A 22,002-nucleotide genomic window follows, 5' to 3' on the forward strand; every position below is an offset into this window, starting at 1 on the left:
GATTTTATATAAAAAAATGAATTCTACGCCCTATTTCAATTGTTCGTAGCCCAAAATAGTTAAAAACCTATCTCTATACTCTTTTTTCAATTATACAAAACACTCCCAACTCTAAAAAAAATAAAAAATAAAATCATCTATTCAAACTCTCTCTTATTCTTCTTCCAAAATTAAACTAGGAAATTTAACTCTCAAAAAATAAAAAAAATCGTCTCTTCAAACTCTCTCAAGATGACGCCTTTCTCAGAATATCCTCCTCTGAAGTGTTGTTAATGACCCTGGTAGATGAACCACCGCATTTAGAAGATGCAAAAGACAAAAAGTTCTCAAAGCATTTCAAACAGATGACTGCGATGTGTTTAGTAAAAGATCCATCAAAACAACCTTCTGCAAAGACGCTTTTGAAGCATGCTTTTCAGGAACTGCAAGTCCAACAGCGAGCACTTTTGAAGAAGCTTCCTTCTACTACTCTTGGGGAAAGTATGAAAGCATTATTGAAGGTGAAAAAAGTTGAAGATATGCTCGCACATGATAAGCTTTCTGAGGTGCAAGTACATAAGAGGAATATGTGACTGGAACTTCAATATTGAAGGTATTAAGTTACAGGCGGCACTAATTGAAGAAGTTAGAGAGGAAACTGTTTCAGCTGAGATTCTTCCAGAAATGGACGACGATTTTGGAGGAAGAGCTGACGGCAAATTCTTCAGCAAAGGGGAAGGTTCAAACTTCAAAGTGACATCAGAGAAGGAATTTCCTTTTCCTACCTTGGGCTGCAAAAGAGTTACAGTGATCTGTTAGAGGAATCATATAGAAGTACATGTCTTTTGTTATTTCACATTGTTTTTAATTGAAAAAAAAAATACGCGGCAGAAGTTACTTGGGTGCAGCGGCAAAAAAAAAGAAAAAAATAAAGAATGTTTTCTTTTTTGTGACTTAGTGAATTTTTTGGATTTTTCCGGATGAATCCTGATCTGTATCTACAAGAAGAATCTACACTGCTAAAGATAGATATCCGTTGTCGTGTTCAAGGAGATGTGGTTCTCGAATGCATCCACTTAGATGAAGATCTCATATGTGAGGAAATGATGTTCAGAGTTATGTTTAACACTTTTTTTATACGATCAAATATTCGTGAGGAGATTTATGCACTGTGGGATGCTAAGGACCAGTTACCAAAGGACTTCAAAGCAGAGGTACATGACAATCATTTAATGGGAGTATCTATTGTTGAAATTGGGAATTGGGTGTTTATCTCTTAATCATGTACTATTTTCGAACTTCGATTCTATTGCGTCAACACTGAAGTGGTAAGTGAAAGGGAAGATGAAACATAAGGTGCAACAGAGGAGTTCTTTGAGGCGGAGGAGATCTTTAGCAATATAACCGTAGCCAGGTACATTTCCTTTTATTCCCATTCAATTCATATATTCATATGACGTGGTATTTGCTTAGGCTACTTCGTTCTATGCAGTCAAAATAGAGTAGATTAAGTTTTCCATTGGCTTTTCTTCATGGTGCTAGAATTTTATTCAATTCTTTGTGCTGAAAAATTCACGATTTACTTCTGTATATTGATGTCTACAATGATTTTGGAGTTAATGCAGGAGAGAGGCCTGAAAATGCAAGATGGCGTGCATTATTGTTGTCTAATCAATGATCGAAAGTAGCGTCGTCAACCTCAAGTGTATGGTATTGGTATGTCTATAGTGTTACGAACTTACGATCTATCTTTTGGTGGTCTATGTCTTTGAATCTTTGATTTCTGCAATTGATTTATTTACAACCCACCCCCCTCATACACATATTGTTATTGATTTAAATTGTTTAGGATGATAGAATGATATCAAAATTACAAAAGATGTTGTTCTCTGGCAACACCTCTTAAATACCTCTGTACCGAATTTCATTTTTGTTTTCTGATATTAGAACTCATACTTCAAATTTATCTTCTTCTTATTCGGTGGCATCATCATCTTCCTGGATTCATTTGAGATCTTTAAGGTATTGTTAACTCATTCGTCTTCATTGCATGATATATTTGATGTGACCGGAAAGAAATTGTGAAATTGAGGATCAATGTCAAGTAATTGGAGAAGAACAGTTGGAAATATAAGGTCATTCATTGGTAATTCAACAGGTGGATTAAGAGGTGGAAGTAATTTAGCTTCTTGGTCTGTTGCTGGTACTTTAGCTTATTTCCTTTGGGTTAAACCTTCTCAAAATCTCAAAAGAGAACAACAGGTTTAAACTTTTCTCAATTTCTCAACTTGGCTCACCTCTTTTTTTATATAATTGATAGCAATTTTAAATGATTTTGTGGATTTGTTTGCAGTTAGATCCTAATCGATACATTGAAAAGAGAAAACCCATTCCTGATCCTCAAGTAATGTATTGTTCTATTACTTGAACTATTTATGTGTGTTCAGTTTATGGATTTGTTGACATTTGAAGTGGTTGTTTTTGGTTGTTAAGGAAACAGGTTTGATATATGGGAAGAAGAACAAAGGAAAGAAACCCGAGGAGTGATTAAAGTATATTTTAGCTAATTGCGAGTTAATTCTATCATTTTAGCATTATAGATGCTCCTATGTTTAATTCTATAAGGTTTAAGGCATTGTCGATTCTCAAGTTGAGAATCTTTAAACTGAGATTCTAGACTAAATATTTGGTTGAAATAGCTCCACATGCGTTCCCATAATTTATATTCACCACGCGCTCTAGCTAAGAGCTGTGAGCTATGAGGAGTTCATGCACAATTCACATGTAGAAAACCATCGGAACATGGGCCTTTTTCACCTCCCAGCTCCTCAAAAGACTTCAGGGGTCTCCTCCTCCCAAATGCTTAGAGATGACGGAGCTAGAAGAATAATAAGTTCAAATTCAAATGTTTTCATCCTTTTCACTTATCATGTTCTGTTAAGAGTCCAGAACCCTCATGACTTTTTGTATGCGAATCAAGGAGTGGTAATTGTTGAATATTGTTCTTAGTTAATTCTGCCGAAACAAAAACAAACTCACGCCCGATTTTAGGAACTGTTCGCGTAACAATAAGAAAAAATAAAAAAACCTTTCGGTCAAAACTCAAAACCCCACCCCCGACCTTTACCAAAAAAAATTATTTCTCTTCTCTCCCTCTACTCTCCTCCTGACTCAAAAACCCCTTGATTTCAAATTACACGCTCTGGATTTCAGTGGATCGCGGTGAAGAACTCATATTCATATTAGGAGGGTATGACAGGAATTCATTTCTATCTGCTGTGGATTGTTATTCACCTTCTAAAGACATTGTCAGATCTCTTCAGCCAATGAGCGCTATCCGTTCGCAGGCCGCAGTAGCGGCGTTGGATGGTCACATTTACATTTTTGGTGGTGGAAATCGTGATCTTTGGTATGACACAGGTATTAGTTAGTTATATCATTTTCACAATGTATATTCGAAATTCTTTTTTCAGGAGGCATTGACTTCTGTTTTTGCTCCTTTTATGAAGTTGAATGTTACATAACAAAATATGAAAACTGAACTTGACTTGCTTCTTCTGTATTATGTACCATATTTATCGTGATTAAATTCTATGGTGAGCACTGAATTCAGAAAAAGGTGAACCATGCTTTGAACAACAACAGGATGAAGAAGACTGCAGGCATCTTACAGATAATAATGTTAATCCAGAAAAGGGTCATGTAAGTATTTTCATGCAGTTGAATTATTTGAGTAAAGTAATTTCTTATTTATAATTGAAAAACTTTTTACCTTTGCAGGGGGGTGAGGAAAAGGAAGAGGAAGAGGAAGAGGAAGAAGAGGCTAAAAGAATCAGCAACATAATAAATCATAATTAGCTTTTCATTCACAAACAAGATTAGCTGAAAAAGAAGGAACCCCCTCATTACTTAACTTCACTTCCATTTCTTTCTCTCTTTAAATTTAATCATCTCTCTCTGTGGAAAAACTCATCAAGTAGTCTTCTTCTTCTTCTTCTACACTGTAGGCAGTAAGTTTTGTTCTCTTACACTCTTGCAGTATCTATTTTTTGTGTTTGTTTTTTTTTATAATGTTTTTTTATTTATTTGTTTATTTATTATGTTTGTGCTTAGAAAAATAATCTTTACTGTTTAGTAAGCTGAAAAAATAAGTTCATTTAGTTTTAGTGGTAATAGTTGTTAAATTACTGAGCTTTGTATGTGTAAATTTGTGTTAGTTGGTGTTTTGAAATAGGCTAAAAAGAGGGTTATTGAAATTTGTTGTGTTTGGGGATATAGTTAACTGAGTAGACAAGTTTAGGATCATAAAGTTAACACCATGTTGTTTGTGGTGATTGAAGTCTTCATGGTGCTTTAGAATATAAAATATTAATTATTACACCCAAGTTAACACCATGTTGTTTGTGTATAGTTTAGGATCATAAAGTTAACACCATGTTGTCTGCATGTGGCTATAGGTAACTCATAAGTTTACAATCTTTTTAGAAGCGTTGGAATTGTTGTGTATATGGCCATTTTTTTAGTTCATGAATCACGATAGGAAGGAAGGTGGTGGTATTTGAGTGGGGGGAATAACATGCCCATTGCAAAACCAATTAGACTTGAAGCTGATTTTACACCCCACCACCACGCATACATCAAATTGCGTCTTAATACTGTTCATTCTGTATTTTTTGTTAGTACGTCTTTTAAGTTTCTATGTATAGTGTCAGTAGGCCAGTACAGTATGGTGATGATTTATTTGGATTGCGTTATTTGCTCAATGCGTGGTTTTCTTTTTTCGTGTTCATCTCACATGGTGAGCACATGTTTATAGTTCATTTAGTGTATTACTGTTCACATATTACTCAAAAATGAGGTTATCATATTTGTTCTGCTGTTTTAGGTCAAGTGGGTAATAACCTTTTTATATTGTTACACTAGCCTCATACCACGTGCGCCTAGGCACGTGGAACAATCTCAATGTGGTTAAGCCCCACCACTATTTCTCTTTTTAAATTTTTTTTTACAATAGAAGTGAATTTACTATTTTACCCCATGTGCAAACTTTGTTCCCAACATTGAAACCCACCGTGCCGACATAAACAAATTTTGAAATTGCGCAATTATGGTTTTGCTCCAAAAAAAAAAAACTGTCAAATTTTGAGAATGCCTTTGAGGCAGACGTAGAATTTACTGTTCACTCACCTACATATTTTTCTATAATAGTAGTGATATGATGTCAGCGATTCTTCAAGACAGTGAAAAAGTGACCAGCTCCTAATTGGGGAACACGTCTTTTCAGGACACTGACATCATTGAAGGGGTTTTTGTATAATTACAACTATTCCAGCCGATATTTTAATTATTTTTGGATGGGTCATTTTGATGGAGGTAAATAGATGAAGAACTTATACTGAATTAGGCTTTATATATTGGTTTCTATGATGGATTCATAATATATGTCCCATATCTTGGTTGTAGTTTACTGCCTACAGAGTAAACTGATGTAAGACTGTAATTAAGAGGAAGAATATATGACATTTCACAGAGTATCATTTATGGGTCTGCCCAAGGTTGCAATAAGTTGCATTCAGTTGCATCAGATTGTAATCAAGTTCACATTGATTTCATCACTCTTGGCTAATCTATATTATAAATAGTTGCACATGTAAATTTGATTACAAATTAAATTAACATCAATCAACTCCATAGTAGATCATTTTAATTACGTACATTTCATGGTCCCATGATTTAGTCAAAGTGTTAATCAACTTCATAGTAGATCATTTTAATTACATTTCATGGTTCCATGATTTAGTCGAAGTAGTCAAGTAGCTTGAAATTTTTGGCAATGTAAACCATATGTAGGCATGCAACGTTGGTCTTAAGGAAATTGGTCATAAAGAAAGTGATTTCCAAGATGGTGGTATTGCCTATAGTTGTTGATGTGTTATTTGATTTTAAAACTTTGAAAGAGTTCTACCAGAAAGTGATGACATGCTCTTGCTCCCGCAATCCAAGACAACATGCCTCCCTATTCTTAGTTAAATTCTGAATATATGCTAACGACGTACCATTAATATAGGTTTATTTACTCATGCATGTAATCCATTATTCTCTTTGTTGGTGTTTCTTTGCATGCTAAGTGAGGACGAGATATTTTATTCTTTAATCAGAATTTTTTCATCTATACAAGTATTGTGTGTGTATAGTATTTTGATTGCAATTTAAAAAAAAAAAATAGAAAAATGTAAACCCTTCAAACAAAGTATGTAGTGAATTATTAGCTATCAATATACATATATTATTTATTCAAGTGGATTTTAAGCTTTTGAGTCATTAGCTATCTATGTAGCAAGTCCAGCCATAGGTCGGGCCAAATGGCTAGTATCATCTAAGTAATTGACATGTAAATATACAAAGAAAATATTTGACTTCCACATTAATTAATTATACATAGTTGTCCAAAATAAACATATCATGATATTGATATCACATCCAAAAAAAATATGGATATACAACTCAAACATGATATGAACGGAAAAATATATACAAGGCTTAAAGGCCTGATGTGATTTAGGATTTATTATTATTATTTAGGATACTTTCTCTTTAGGATATTTCTAATTATGCATTTAGGTATTATTGTTAGTTTCCTTTTCCATTGGTTTCTAAATTGTTAGCCTTTGAATGCTATAAATACTCATGTAGGCCTTTGGTCAAGTTAGTTTTTGAGATTAAATTGAATTGGTTTTATTGAGAATTCGTGGAATTCGTTTAATTACAATTGCAATTGCATCAAATTGGTACTTAGTTTACTACTGATTTAAAAGAAGTTATATTATGTATAAGCTAGGCACATGTAAGATGTATATTTGAAATAGTGGTATTATATGATCCTTAATTCCGTATCATATAGTAACAAAGTATTTAATTAACCTCTACTAATCAAACACAACAAATTCACAACACTGCATGTCATATATAGTTGGTTGAAATAAGTGAACATATATAACTCTACACACAAATTTTAGAAATCTATTACCTTACAAATATAGTGGAAAATATTAATTTAGTACATTGGGCCAAGTCAGGACTAATAAAAGCTACTATTTAATTAAGTGTAATAATTAGTTAATTATGTATCAATTTCACGAGGTTCTACTGTATTGTTCACAATTAAATAAAAATTATATTCTTGTTGTTTAAAAATTTAACCAATACAAATAAGAGAGAACTATTTTCTTAGGGGGTAGCTTCAATAATTTCTCAATCAAATGAAACAATGGCACACCTCAAGTAATCCAGTGAATCAAGCATCCACGTCAGCTCAACAGACTCAACATAATCTGTTATCATAACATAATTAGTTATGTAGTTGTAATAGAGTATGACACTTGTCATTATCTTAGCAATTGTAAGAATACTATAAATACATGTAAGGAGTAGAAAATCATAAGAAAATAAATCATTTCATTCTAAATTTTGTCATGGTATCGGAGCCATCAGCTCAAAAGCTAAAAAGTGATTATGAAACTCCATTAAAATGTTAATAAAGCTTCAACAAGCTAAGTTTTCCTTCTTCCTCACTCTCATTATTCAAGTTGTTCAATCTATTCTCTATTTGTTTATCTCATTTCTCTTTTCAATTTTAATCTGAATCGATAAAATTGATCATTATTCATCTTTCAATCTTCAACCAAAACAATGAATTCAACAACATCTTCAATGACTTCTGTTAACATCAATAACTTCATTTCAATTAAACTTACAAAAGACAATTTTCTACTTTGGAAATCTCTCTTCATGCCAGTGTTGAAAAGCAATAATCTTCTTCACTTTGTTGATGGATCAATACCAATTCCAAAATTTAGAATGTCATCAACATAGACTAGAATATAGGTGATTGAGTCTGTTGCAACTCTTATAAACAATGAAGGATCTGCTTTGGTCGAATAAAACCATACTCAAGTAAGGCACCCATCAATTTTTCAAACCATGACCTTGGTGCCTATTTAAGACCATATAAGGACTTATAAAGTTTACACACATAGTCGGTTTACTTGGATTAACAAAGCTAGGCGTTGCTTCATGTACACGCTTTGAGATCACCATGAAGAAAAGCATTGGATACATCCAATTGCCTAACTCTCCAATTATTCTGGACTGCAATAGTAAGAATCAACCTGATGGTGGTTGACTTTGCAACAGGACTGAAAGTTTCTGAAAAATTAACTCTTGCTATTTGATGAAACCCCTTGGCAACCAGTCGAGCCTTAAACTTGCCTATAGTACCATCAAATTTCTCTTTCAGCCTGAACACCCACTTATTATCCACTAAATGTTGAGACAAATGAAATGGTACTAGTGTCCATGTATTGTTGTGAAGTAAATCATTATATTATGTTGTCATTGCTTGCCTCCAATTGAGATCCTTTACAGCTTGAGTATAGCATGTAGGAACTATAACTTGAGGATTAGACTGTGATATGTAAGCTGCAATAGGATGTTTAGATGCAGTGAAGTTTTTCTTTTTGGAAATTCCCATTTTTGATCTTGTATTCATAGAATGCAACCAAGGAAGGTGAGCTTGTTTGGATGATATGGATCGAGTTGGCTTAGTTTGAACTTGATGAGATGTATTTGAAAGTGTATGATCTGTTGAAATGAGAGGTGTTGGCAGAAGTGGTGGTTGAGAAAGTGATGTGTCAAAAGATGTTACATGTGTAGTAGTGATATCAGCAGAGGATGAAGACATGTCAGAGTGTATGAAAGAAAGGACAAGAATTTTAGTAGCAGATGGAATATAAGGGATTGATGTTGGTGTTGAATTTCGAAAAGTAAATGAATTTTCATTAAAATAACATGTCTACTAGTATAGATTCTTCCAGTGGAGGGATCAAGACATTGATAACCTTTATGATGAGGGCTATACCCAATAAAGCACACTCTTTGTTTCTAGCTTGAAGTTTGTTTGTTGTATAAGGCCTTAGCGATGGAAAGCATGAGCACCCATAAACTTTTAAGAAAGTGTAATTAGGAGTCATTTTGAAAAGTTTTTGAAGTGGAGAGAGATATGATAAGGAAAGTGTAGGAGTTCTGTTAATAAGGTAAACACAAGTTTGAAAGACATGAACCCAAAATTTTGGTGGAATGTTGCTTTGAGCAATGAGAGTTCTTGACATTTCAGTGATATGAAGATGTTTTCTCTCTGCTAAGCCATTTTGTTGTGGTGTATGAGGGCGTGAATATTGAGTGGAGATTCCATGGTGTTGAAGAAAAATCTTGAATACTTTACTAATGTACTCACCCCCTCCATCAGATCGAAGAGTTTTGATATTATAATCAGTTAGATTCTCAACATTGGTTTTAAATAATTGAAACATAGTAAGAAGATCATACTTTTTAAACAAAGGAAAAATACAAGTGAATTTAGAGAAATCATCTATAAAAGAAACATAATACACATGACCAAGAGTAGATGGTATGGAAGAAAGTCCCCATAGATCAGTAAGTACCAACTCTAAAGGTTTAGTATAACTTTATTCAAAGGCATTAAAAAGGGAAGTCTTGCACTCTTTCCAACTTTACAAGTGTTGATCGAAGTATGTAAAGTATCCCACGTTTCTTTCTATAAGTGTGGATACCTAATTAGTAGCTGCTGTTTTGAATAGCTTGACACCCAAGTAAGTCAAGTATAAATATATAAACTAAGGTGTAGAGAAAAACAACTCTTTAACCTTATTATTCTAGCCTCCACTATTTTCCATTCTTCTTCTTCTTGGTTTCTCTATTACAATTATGTTTAAACTCTCCTAGCATCACCACTAACATGTATCGGAGAAGCAGGTTCAAATCTAAATTTAGTGGTATGCTAGGAGAGGTAACCCCCAAAATAAGTATACAAGAAAAAAAAAATCAATTCTTTTTCAGTTTTCAGTATAGTATTCAATTAAAGTTTTAATTTTTCTCACAAGAAGTTTCCATTGGTGTTTAAAGTTTGTTTGAAGAATGCTAGGAGAGAGATCCGAAGTTTCTCAGTATTGGTTTCTTAGTATTGTTTCGCTTCCGCATGTCTCCTTCTTCCGTAATCTTTCTGTCTTAGTATTGATAAGAGGGGCACAACCTCTCTGTATCTCACAGTCTCTGAAGTTAGTATTGGACGAGGCGCGCATGCGCTTGGTTTAGCCTTCTGCTAGGGGCTCACGCGCTCTAGGCTTTGTATATTGCAGTTTCTAGTGGAAGGTGCTCACGCGCTCGGTTTAGCATTTTGCTAGGCATGCACAGGCTCTAGGCTGTTCGTATAGCATACTCTCTTCATATCCATACAATATCCATACAGAGAATAGGCTCCTATTATGATGTTGGACCTTCGTTATTTTCATGAGCTACATATAAACCTGTTCGTTTATTGAAATCGTTGGGTTTCTTGATTGAAAGTATTGGTTCGCTTCAGCAGTTGGTGTATGGTGAAAATATGGAGATATGAGCTCGTTGAGTAATTTTGAATATTGTTGGTATGTCAAATTTGAGGAATATAAAGTTTGATGTCAGTCTTGTTATGGATGTTTGAGTTTCTAGCTTACGCGTAATTGGTATTAATGACCAAAGTATTTGTTATATGTTTCAAGTTGTTTGCTTGAAGTATTATAGGGGCACAATATCTCTATCTCGCGAAGAATTATTCTTTCTATCTTCCTTTGTTTCCAAAACTGTTCCAGAAGAACACAGTCAAAAGAAGGAGCGCGACCCGCCCTCCACCCTCTATAGTGAGTATTGTTTGATACATGTTGATAAGAGCCCAAAACTGTAGTTTCAACCCCTTAATAGTATTATATTTAGGTCATTTATGTTTATAATAAATAAGAGTTAGTAATGTTTACGTGTGTTTGTGTATTTCAAGTTTTGGAATCAATTATGTGAAGAAATGCGTCACTTTTGCAAGAGAAATGAGTCAAATTGCTTGCTAGAGAAATTATATGATTAAAACAATAAAACAAAATAAAAAATAAAATCAGCCTACCTATCTAGATAAGTTTGAGAAATAGGATGAGTGAAGAAAATAGAAGAAGAAAAACCCGGTAAACAAAAAATTAGTTAGTTGCTTCGAAAGAAAAAGAGAAAGAGAAAGAAATAGAAAAAGGAAAGAAAAGAAAACTTCCAAAAGGAAAGAAAAATAAAAGTTAGAACTCCAAAAATAGAATCAAAATGAGTCAGAAGCCAAAACAAAAGGGCTAAGGTTGGAAACAAAGTGTAGAAGCAAAATAAGAACAATGTTTTATCTAGTTACATAATATGAAGACCCTATTTTATCAGATTTGTCTTTTTGAATATCCATTTCCTTTATTCTTTAACCAATACCTACGCCTCGTATTACCTAATAAAGACATCTAGCTCAATTAGGAATAGGTTGGTGTGATAGTAAGTGGTAGATGTGTTTGATCGACCTCGGTTTCCTTGGATTGTCATTAAGATTGTGAGGAAACGTGTGCTCATTTCATACTGGAGTTAGCAAACTTGAGTGGAAAAACCAGAGTGTTATTTGTCTTGACGCATTTCTTGTGAGAACCTACTTAAGCACGCTACCCAAAAGTTTCAGAAAAAGACCTTCCACTGCATTTCATATCATAGTTCATTGTATAGTTGTTTATCTTAAGATGATTTGATTATTATGCATGTATTAATTTAGGAGTTAGATTGATGATCCTTGTTTAAATGCTAGTTAGATGTATAGATATCTGAGATAAATTAGGAGACAATTACTTTTATTTCTTAGTCATTGCAGTATAAATGAAGTTTGTGCGTACCTTATCTAGAAAACTCTCATGAGGTTATAACTCGTCCACTAGGGAATTTTTTGTGGTTTAAGGCATTATTGCATATGGTCAATGCAATCGCACTCAGCGAAACGAGAGTAGTTAGGAATATATTTTTGGTCACTTATTTTAATTTCACATATTTGCTTGAGGACAAGCAAAATGCTATTTGGGGGTGGTTTGATAAGAGCCCAAAACTGTAGTTTCAACCCCTTAATAGTATTATATTTAAGTCATTTATGTTTATAATAAATAAGAGTTAGTAATGTTTATATGTTTTTATATATTTCAGGTCTTGGAATCAATTATGTGAAGAAATACGTCACTTTTGCAAGAGAAATGAGTCAAATTGCTTTCTAGAGAAATTATATGATTAAAGTCCAAGTTTCAAAAAGAAAAAACATTTTTAAAGCCTAGTCAAAGCTGAAAAGTCAAAGTCAACGCGGGTAGAAAAAGAGTAAAAAAGTCAACAAAACTTCCACAGGTCGTATCTTTGGACTCAGACCTCGGAATTTAGCCTATTATATGTCAAAACGACTGGCTCGGAAAGAGATTTCTAATGGTCCAAGCCTTGACCTGATCAAAGTAGTAAAAGTGGACAAAAAGGATATTTCAGTAAATTCCCACAGAGAAACCCTTTTTGGACTTAAGTAATTAGGTTTTGGGCTTGATTTAGTAGCCTAAAACATAGCTCCAAAGCCCATGCATGAAATTGTAAATTTAACCCTCTCCTATATAAAAAGGGTTAAGGCTAAACAAAATTTGGCTACGCCTCTCTCTCTCTCTCTCTCTCTCTCTCTCTCTCCTTTCTTTAGTTTAGTATAGTTTAAGTAATTAGAGTTTATAATTGTAGCCTCCATAAAACCTCCATTAAAATACCTTCAAGTTATTATTATTATTTAATTCAATTGTTTCTCTTTCTATTATGTCTTCTTTTCATTCTTTTTAAAGCTGATAGTTCCATGAATCAAAGCTAAACTCCCATTAGAAGGAGTTTGAATGAAGCTTTGAGATGATTTGATTTGTTAGTATAGATTTGTTGTTTAGGATTTCAAGTTTAGGTTTTTCTTGACTTAGAGATAAGAAGAGTTTAACCTAAATTAGATAATAGTGAATTTGACATGAGAATGGGAACAAGCTAGCTTTCTCTCATGCTAATTAGTTTATGACTAGAGATAGTATAAACCCTAGTTAGGGGTCATTAAAGGTCTAGTATTTATATTTTAATCTTGTGTGAGAATATCTAGACTAGGGTTTTCTATATAAATCTATGCTAGCATGTTAAGAAATTAAAAAGTGAATTTCAATCTCTCTCTATTCTTCTCTATATTTTATTCAAGTCATATTAAATTGCTTTAATTAAATTAGTATAAATTAAATTCATATATTTAGTTTTAAGTAGTATAAATTCACATCCATAAATATTGCTCTCACCAATCGCTTTTCTTGTGTTTGATTAGTTGAATTCGTTTAAGTCTAGAGAGTTAAGAGTAGAATGATTTTGTACTCTATATATTGTATGGATATACATGTGAGAGTAGAAAATAAATAATTGATAACGTAAGAATAAGTTAGAGAGATTTAGTAGTTATGGTTTTACGGTTTATCACATGTTCTGTTAGAATTTTTTTGTGTATTGGAGTATGAAGTATTGTTTTTTGGAGTGGGAGTTGGTTGATCTTTGGTCGTATAAGTTCATCTTTGCTTTGTTATTTGAAGTGGGTATTGGTTGGTTGTATAATTTCAAGTTTTAAGTTTAGTATGGTGGGGTGGTCAGTTTATTTATTGGGTTGGTATTTGGTCTCCTCTATTTTAAGTTCAAGTCGGAATAGACAAGTCTTTGTATGTTTCAACTTAGCCTTGTATATTCCAACTTGAGGAAGAGAATATGGAGATATGAGGAAGAGTACTCATGTCTCCATATCCCATATTGCCTTGGCGAACCCACTTCATGAGGGCGTGTATACCCCTCATACCAGGCATATCAGCACTCAAGTATTCGTAGCGATCCACGCCTAAACTGCACGACGAGTTTCGGGTAGCATCAAGCCTAAACTTCACTCATCAAGATTCGTAGCAGATCCACCCTAAACTGCACGTATGTTTCAGGTAGTAGTCAAGCCTAAATTGCACGTATGCTTTAGGTAGCAGTCACGCCTAAACTACACGTATGTTTCAGGTAGCAATCAAGCCTAAACTGCACTCACTAGTATTCAGTTAGTAGTCAAGCCTAAATTGCACGTATGTTTCAGGTAGCAGTCAAGCTTAAACTGCACTCATCAGTATTCATGTAGCAGTCAAACCTACACTGCACTATTCAGTATATATCCAGGTAGCAGTCAAGCCTAAACTGCACCAGTGTTCAGTATTCAGAAGTACCCATAATAGTATTTTGTTGACGTCAACAGTGATATTGATAGTAGCAACCAAGAAGCGCACATCAAATCAGTGTTATTACAAAAATCAACACTAGTACATGATGGTAAAAGATGATGATGGTAAAGGAAGCTCCTCTCATGAAAGAGTTTTCTTAATTATGTGTTTATTTCACTTTTCTTGGTTCTAGTCCTATCTCCTGGAGAACAAAGAAATAGAGCACTGTATCCCGTTCTTCTGCTGAAGCCGAATATCGATCCATGGCTACCATTGCGTGTGAACTTCAATGATTGAAGTATCTTATGCATGATTTAGGCATCTCCCACCCCTCTCCAATGACCATGTTCTGTGATAATTAGGCTGCACTTCATATTTCTCAGAATCCAATTTTTCATGAACGAACGAAGCACATCGAATTGGACTGTCATTTCTTACGTGACAAGATACAGGCCAAGTTATTATCTCCTACGTTCGTTCCATCCTCAGATCAGGTGGCTAACACTTTCACTAAACCTCTCGGCAAGGACACCTTTATGAGATTAATTCGCAAGTTGGGAGTTCTTGATATTTACTCTCCAACTTGAGGGGGAGTATTAGAAGTAAGAGTGCGCACGTGCTCTGACATAGTATAACTCAAAGTCCCAGCTTTGATTCCGCAAACACGACAAGCGACCGGCTCCGTTTCTAAAGTTGTATAGATCTTTGTTATTTGTTTATATATTTTTGTTCACGTGTATAGTGAGGTTTGACACCAATCTTAGAGCATCTCTAGGTGGTGGTAGTATACTCTTCAAATTTGTAGAAAAAAATTGGAGAATCTGGTCGCAAATTTGGACCAACTCTAGGTGGTCGCAAATTCCATTAGCAAAAAACAACTCACGTGACATTACCACTGTCGCGCGACAGTTGGAGTGTTACATGTACAATTCCAAAACAACCCACGCGACATTAGGAGTGATGTGCAACTATTCCAAAAGGAAAAAAAAAACCCCCCACGCGACATTAGTAGTGGCGCGCGACAGTACCACTAGTGCGTAGTGCTGGTTAAAGTCAAAAAAAAATTGAGCCGACATTTGCAATGACGCGTGACATTACCAATGTCGCTTCGCATCAGCATCCAAATTGCCAAATTTGCGAACAAGAATGCAAACAAGCAGGTGATGCGACCGAATTTGAGGCCACGTAGAGATGGAATTCCGAGAAATTTTGAAATTTTTCTTCAAATTTGAAGAATTTGACAGATTATACTACCATCTAGAGATGCACTTAGGAACTTGTAATCTCTATATAAACTATTGATGAGACCTAAAAATCAATCAAGTAAATATTTTCTCAAATCAATCTCTCTCTAATTTATCAGAATCCAAGAGAATACAAGATGGCGATATTCAAATGTATTTGATTGGTGTTGGTATTTAGAATATTTGGCTTGCTCGGAATGACACAAAAGGAAACGCCACTAACAAGTCCCAGAAAATTTGTTATCAGAGACTTTTTAATGTTTTTATGAAACTATCACAAGAGGAAAATTTGTTATTCAATAACTTCATGCGTGGGATTTTTTTTTGAAATTTTGATTTTAAGTTTGCAAACAAAAACAACAATTCGTAAGGCGCAATATTAAGTAGCTAATGATGCCAAGTTGCCAAGTACATGTTTTCTTTTTCCTCTAAACTAGCAACCCGCGTTAAGTTTGTCCTCGGAATCCATGTGCTAGTCTCGAGTCTTTCTCTGTTTTTTTTTTTGGAAAAGTTGAAATACAGTGTCCATAGACTTTGTCATCTCAAATTGCGTTTTGAGAAACACGATCTGTGGAGCACTTCGTATTACCCTATACTTTTTCAACATTAATCATCAAATCAGTGCAACTACTTACCATATAGTCATCCAAAAACATAGCAATACTAACTTCCGAGATTCTCACATGAAAATAAAATCCATTGAGGTGGATCATAATTCATTTGTTCAGTGAATATTTGAGACTACATGTGTTAACCAAAAGTATGTATTCTACCTATAGCCTTAATCAGGCCCATTTCGCTAATAGAGACATCAAACCCGTTCCTAGTAATAGACAAACGTACACATGTAACTGAAGCTTTCCATTGTTTTGGATCTTTGCACTCATGAAATCAGCTGCCAATAAATCTACTAATGCCATATATATTAGTATACCAGCTGAAGCTGCGTTTAGAACACCTTCAACAACTAGAGCAGTTTGGGAGTTTTCTTTGTAAACATTTGTGATTCCTATACCAATTGCTATCCCAATTGGAGTTGTAAGAGCAAAAAATGCTGCCATGACAGCAATGGATCGAACTTTAAATTTTGCCTATAAAACCCATCAAAAAATGTCAATATATAAATGTATTCATTTGTACAAATTCATAAGAGCATGTGTGAACTGTTAGAAAAATGATTTGCTCAAATCCATTTAAATATGAATGAGTAGTTTGTCTCCCCAGTTACCCCACTTAAAATGAAATGGGTTTTTTGAAACAAGACGTAATGTGAGAAAAACCTTTTCAAAATGATGCATTTGTTTGAAACAAATTGCATTATGCCGAAAGTCGCGACCTTTCGAAATGTGCACCGGTTTGAAACAGGTATCATGCCGAAAAGGTGCAACCTTTTCGAAATAGGCAATCGGTTCAAAACAAAGGCTATATGTCGAAATGGTGTGTCCTTTCAAACATGTGACTTTTCAAAGAGTTGCTTACTTTTTCCCAAGAGTCACCGTGTTGTTTTCGAAAGGCACCACTCACCTATAAATAGTGGATGAATTTGGAGAGAAAGATACACCGTATCATCACCGAGAGTTCGATCTTTCTCTTCTCCCTCGTTCTTAGTCAAATACTATATTGTGTTATTTGAGTCTATAGAATTGAAGTGCTAGCTTTCTATAGAAGGAAATCCGCTCTATCTTGGGAGATAGTTTCCCATCAACCTTCAAGCACCGCGGAGGGGAAAATCTGTCTTAAGGACATAGTGTATCTACACCGGGGCTCGGATTTAATTAAGAAGTACAAGACACGCATAAGACAAAAGGTTTGTATAGGTTGGTAATTGGTAAAGAGTAAAAATCTACAATTAAGTTGTATATTCCTAACAACTTAAGACATATTTCTTTTCTTCTTTTTCTTTACCGAACAGAATTTGTTTCTATTTTCTTTTCTTTTTTGGTTTAAGGAAATAGCAAAGGTGTGTTTCTATTTTAGAATAGAAATGACAACACCACTAGGTTCTCCTATTCATGTTGTTCCTATTTCATTTGCTAGACCTACTAGTTCGTTGAATGGTATGAACATTTTGGTCCCCGATGGCGACCTTTTATGTTCGTAGAAGTGGAACTCAATAACTACTGTGTATACTAGCAATGGTAGATACCGGTTCAACTCATAATGCTAATCTCTCGAGTATGTATAATGAGGCTATTGGATTGAAACTTCATGAGAATGTACAGGCTCTATGAGAGGCTTGAACCAAGAAGCCGAACCGGGTGAAAGGACTCGCTTTGGAAGTTGACATTAAGATGCAATAACCGGGCGAGGAAAGGTGGACCTGATGGTAGCTCGCTTAGACCATTTTCAAGTCATTCTTGGAATGGACTTCTTGAAAGCAAACAAGGTGGTGGTAATGCCATACTTGGAGGGAATTATGATCCAAGATTCCGAGAATCCTTGCTTCATTCCAGATGTTAGGAATGGCTGGTGCTAAAAGGGTTCTAAAAATATTGTATTATTTGTAAGATATATGTGTTTTACTATTGCGCCAAAGAGTATCAATAAAGAAGATTGCTTAAGATATTGTTTTGTAAACATACTTGTAAGGAAAATTGAGGTCTTAGAAGTGTTTTCGACACTATATGAATGATATGTGACATTCTTTAAGAAGAAGTCTCACTTGAAAAACATATATCTACATGGTTTTCCAATTTATTGACTTTGTCATGAGAAATTGGAAAAATGTGGGGGATTATGTATCTTCTTGAATTAATCAATTCAAAATTGGAAATTTGTTGAAGCATTACTCAAAAGACATCAAATGTGGTGTTTTGCTCTAGGAGAGATGCATAAATTTCAAAGAAATCCTTATAGCAAACGTGCATAGCAAGGTCCACTATATATAGAATCAGAATTCATAGCGTTGACGAGGTCAGTAGACGCCGGTGAGTGACTTGAAATTTCTTAGAGGATATTCCAAACTGGGCTAAACCTCGTGCCCGGAAGTGTGTATACATTGTGACCTAATCTGCTATTGGTAGAGCCGAGTAGCATGTATAACGGAAGTCTCGACATATACGCCGTAGACATAATACCGTTAGACAATTACTTCTCAAATGGAGTTATCTCAATCGACTATGTAAGGTCAAAGATAACATTGGGATCCGCTTACAAAAGGTTTAACAAGAGAGCAAGTAGAAAGATTATCAAGGGGGAATGGGCTTAAAAGCTTTGAGATAATCAACCAAGAGTCATCATAATGGAAAACCAACCTAGTTGACTGGAGATCCCAAGATCTAGGTTCAATGGGCCAACCTAATTATGTTAGTGACTCAGGTTAAGACCGGAGAGTAATATTATACTCTAACCCATTCCTATATAAGGCAAAGCATATCCGCCATGAGAACCGGGATAAGTCAAGCTTTTAATGATTTACTATATCTTGGAAAGTTATGTTATCCAAGTGGAGTATTGCAGATACTCTTTATAGAAATCACCTATGTTAGTGCGAGAAGTGGGGCCGCTTCTGAAATTTTAAAGACAAATGTCTCAAAAGCACTATCTCGAAACCAAGAAGTGTTCAAGGCCAAAATGAACACAAACGCGTGAGAACCAACAAGATTCGAGACGGGTGATCGGCGTGAAGATGATTGTCTAGGTTTATACAAACGGTGACATTTCAAAGGACATTAATTGAAGTCACCGATCGTCCAATTAAACCGATCGTCTTTCACTAAGGCAAGTTCAAGGCCTCCCATGCTACTTGACTGATCGCGGTATCTTTTCATTTGTAAAAAACGTAAACTGGATGTTTATGATAGAAGAAGCCAAATTTTCATTCATGTGGGGATTGTTAGAAAAATGATTTGCTCAAATCCATTTAAATATGAATGAGTAGTTTGTCTCCCAAGTTACCCCACTTAAAATGAAATGGGTTTTTCTTGAAACAAGACGTAATGTGAGAAAACCTTTTCAAAATGATACATTTGTTTGAAACAAATTGATTATTATGCCGAAAAGGTGCGACCTTTTCGAAATGTGCACCGGTTTGAAACAATTGTATCATGCGAAAAGGTGCAACCTTTCCTTTTCAAATAGGCAATTTGGTTCAAAAAATCTTATATGCCGAAATGGTGTGTCCTTTCAAAACATGTGACTTTTCAAAGAGTTCTTTACTTTTTCCCAAGAGTCACCATGTTGTTTTCGAAAAGGCACCACTCACCTATAAATAGTGGATGAATTTGGAGAGAAAGATACACCGATCATCACGAGTTCCTCGATCTTTCTCTTCTCCTCCGCTCTTAGTCAAATACTATATTGTGTTATTTGAGTCTATAGAATTGAAGTCTTTCATAGAAGGAAATCCGCTCTATCTTGGGAGATAGTTTCCCATCAACCTTCAAGACCGCGGAGGGGGAAAATCTGTCTTAAGGACATAGTGTATCTACACTGGGCTCGGATTTAATTAAGAAGTACAAGACACGTACAAGACAAAAGGTTTGTATAGGTTGGTAATTGGTAAAGAGTAAGTACAATTAAGTTGTATATTCCTAACATGAACTAATTAAAAAATGGGACAAATAACAGATTACTGGTGAATCAAATGACTTCTCAGTGATCTGATTTCTCATTGACTTTGATAATCATTTTATATTATTTCTGCACTACGTAGTTGAGGAACCAACTTCAGTAACAAATATCCATGGTAAAAGTTAAACAATAATGACAACCGATTATAAGGTGGGTAATTGGCAATCATAACTCATTCTGCTGAAGTCGAATAAGAAACTAGTAAAACCTATTAATCTTTTATGTAAAAAGATGAAATTACTACCTCAGAGATGCATCCACCAAGTCCCATTCCCTCAAAAAACTGATGAAAACACAATGCTATAAGCAGAGGCTTCATGGTAGAAGAGCTTTCAGAAGCACCCAGTGAAATTCCAATAATCACTGAATGTACTACAATTCCCAACTCCAAAACCTAAAACAACACCAACGCATCAGATAGAAGATAAAAATTTAAAGAGACTACAATGAAACAAAATTATTATCAAAGAATTTGGAAAACAATTAAACACGACACTAGAAAGCCTAATATAATTATTACCTGTGCTATCACACGATGTCTAATTAGATTACCTCCACCAGATTCATTTGATTCACCAACACGCCCATGGGCATGACCATCTGTGACATGGGTATGAACATGAACTTGGCTACAAAGTTCTCCATTCTTTTCTTCATCTGCATTCACTAATTTAGACTTATTTGAACTTAACCTTTGAAAGTAACTTGTAGCTACGTTCTCCACCATCAGTATTGCTATCGCAGCCATCATGGCAATAAATCCAGTAAAAGGGAAGTTACCCCATGGATTATCTTTATCTTTATCTTTATCTTTATTTTTAAGACACGGGGATGTTAACTTACGGAATGCGTCAGGCAAAACGTGAATGAACCCGGTTGCTAAAATCACACCAGCAGCAAAGGCCTTCATCATGAAAAAGAAATTGCTTCCAGGTTTAAATGTAGAAATTTTTTTCGATAGTATTGGAATACATACTCCTATAGCACCACCAGATAAGATTGAAGCAATTGCAATGATCTTAAACGTGAGCGCCTTGCTTTTGTTCGCGTCATCAGTCTCTTCATTGTCACAAGTGCACTCTCCATGGGCCAGTAGTGGGAGTAATAGAAGCAACAACAAAGTGAATGTGGTAAAAAGCTTAGAGGAAGGACGAAATAGCTCGATCATGTTTGTAGAAAATTGAAAACTACAACTAAGGTATGAAGAATGGTGAACAATACAACTAACCAAACCCTGTTTTAGTTATTTATAGGGAGTACTCTTTGAATTATTATGAGGACATGTTATTTAAATAGATGATTCAAATATGACGACATATTATTTCAATAGATGGACTCATTGCCATTTTTTTTTCTAATTTAACATTAAACAAAACTAGCTCTAGTATTGTTTTCTTGGAAGGATGATAGTCATGAATATACACATATGGTAACACAGTGTTGTCATTTCCTTGTCATTCCCTCTTGAGAGTCTTGAGTCTGATAGTTGAGAGAGAAATTCTACCTTCTAGCTTCCACTAGATTTGACTAGTGGTACCCTTCTCTATGGTGTATTAGGCCTCCACATTGTGTTAATAGTTTACTTTTCAATGACTTAACTGCTATTTGTACATTTCGTAATTTCACATAAATAAAATTGCAGTTACCAAAAAAAAAAATAGTTGTATGTCTTGTGGACTTGAGGTCATGTCCACAGTAAATAGTTGTATGCCTTGTGGACATAAACTCTTGTGGACCCACAAAATTATTCTCTTTCTTCTTACTTATGTTGCAATTGAAACTCTTGGTCTTGATTTCCACAATACGTGGTATCTTGAGAATTTTTTTTCTATTTTTTTCAAGGCCCAAAATATCAAATTCGGTGAATATTTCGGTATATCTAAAAATCGATATATATATATATATATATATCGGAAATATTGGATATATCTATTTTTTTGTGAAAAGTCCAAACTATCTAAAATATTAATAAATCTAGTAAAAGGGAAGTTACCCCATGGATTATCTTTAAGACACGGGGATGTTAACTTATCGAA

General features: G+C 34.6%; 2 protein-coding genes and 1 long non-coding RNA gene across 7 annotated transcripts; 1 reads left to right on the forward strand and 2 right to left on the reverse strand.

The window, feature by feature from the left end:
• Positions 1 to 101: 101 nt before the first annotated feature.
• On the reverse strand, positions 102 to 7,816 carry LOC147495844 (uncharacterized). Its single transcript, XR_015197793.1, has 2 exons — positions 7,256 to 7,816; positions 102 to 770 (listed from the first exon to the last, which is right to left on the reverse strand). It is a non-coding gene; the product is annotated as an uncharacterized LOC147495844 (long non-coding RNA).
• LOC147495845 (uncharacterized) lies at positions 766 to 4,079 on the forward strand. Of its 5 annotated transcripts, none has more exons than XR_015197791.1 (7): positions 766 to 1,393; positions 1,605 to 2,001; positions 2,138 to 2,241; positions 2,333 to 2,388; positions 3,193 to 3,399; positions 3,593 to 3,681; positions 3,760 to 4,079. XR_015197791.1 is itself a non-coding variant. In XM_086564574.1 (7 exons), coding segments are annotated over exons 4-7 (375 nt in total). In that variant the 5' UTR covers positions 766 to 1,393; positions 1,605 to 1,695; positions 2,138 to 2,241; positions 2,333 to 2,530; the 3' UTR covers positions 3,838 to 4,079. The 5 variants fall into 5 exon arrangements, 2 of the variants coding, with proteins under 2 accessions (XP_086420700.1, XP_086420701.1); XM_086564574.1 differs by having other exon boundaries at positions 1,605 to 1,695; positions 2,333 to 2,531; XR_015197790.1 differs by having other exon boundaries at positions 2,138 to 2,383; positions 2,473 to 3,399.
• An 8,254-nt stretch (positions 7,817 to 16,070) lies between the features above and the next one.
• Positions 16,071 to 21,246, reverse strand: LOC147495846 (zinc transporter 5-like). The gene is made up of 3 exons (XM_086564576.1): positions 20,487 to 21,246; positions 20,211 to 20,360; positions 16,071 to 16,485 (listed from the first exon to the last, which is right to left on the reverse strand). Exons 1-3 carry the CDS (start codon positions 21,132 to 21,134, stop codon positions 16,180 to 16,182), a joined length of 1,104 nt encoding a protein of 367 aa, XP_086420702.1. The 5' UTR covers positions 21,135 to 21,246; the 3' UTR covers positions 16,071 to 16,179.
• Between the last annotated feature and the right edge of the window lie 756 nt (positions 21,247 to 22,002).

Source organism: Coptis chinensis, chromosome 6, assembly GCF_015680905.1.
Source record: "Coptis chinensis isolate HL-2020 chromosome 6, ASM1568090v1, whole genome shotgun sequence".
NCBI classification, from domain to species: domain Eukaryota; kingdom Viridiplantae; phylum Streptophyta; class Magnoliopsida; order Ranunculales; family Ranunculaceae; genus Coptis; species Coptis chinensis.

What these genes read in the sequence shown, in the direction of transcription:
- LOC147495846 (XM_086564576.1), bottom strand. Translation starts at nt 21,134, where the DNA reads ATGATCGAGCTATTTCGTCCTTCCTCTAAGCTTTTTACCACATTCACT. An exon ending in GACATCGTGTGATAGCACAG is followed by an intron (nt 20,361 to 20,486) that starts GTAATAATTATA and finishes GTGTTGTTTTAG; the next exon opens with GTTTTGGAGTTGGGAATTGT. An exon ending in TTGGTGGATGCATCTCTGAG is followed by an intron (nt 16,486 to 20,210) that starts GTAGTAATTTCA and finishes TGGGTTTTATAG; the next exon opens with GCAAAATTTAAAGTTCGATC.
- LOC147495845 (XM_086564574.1), top strand. An exon ending in TGATCTTTGGTATGACACAG is followed by an intron (nt 3,400 to 3,592) that starts GTATTAGTTAGT and finishes CACTGAATTCAG; the next exon opens with AAAAAGGTGAACCATGCTTT. An exon ending in TTAATCCAGAAAAGGGTCAT is followed by an intron (nt 3,682 to 3,759) that starts GTAAGTATTTTC and finishes TTACCTTTGCAG; the next exon opens with GGGGGTGAGGAAAAGGAAGA.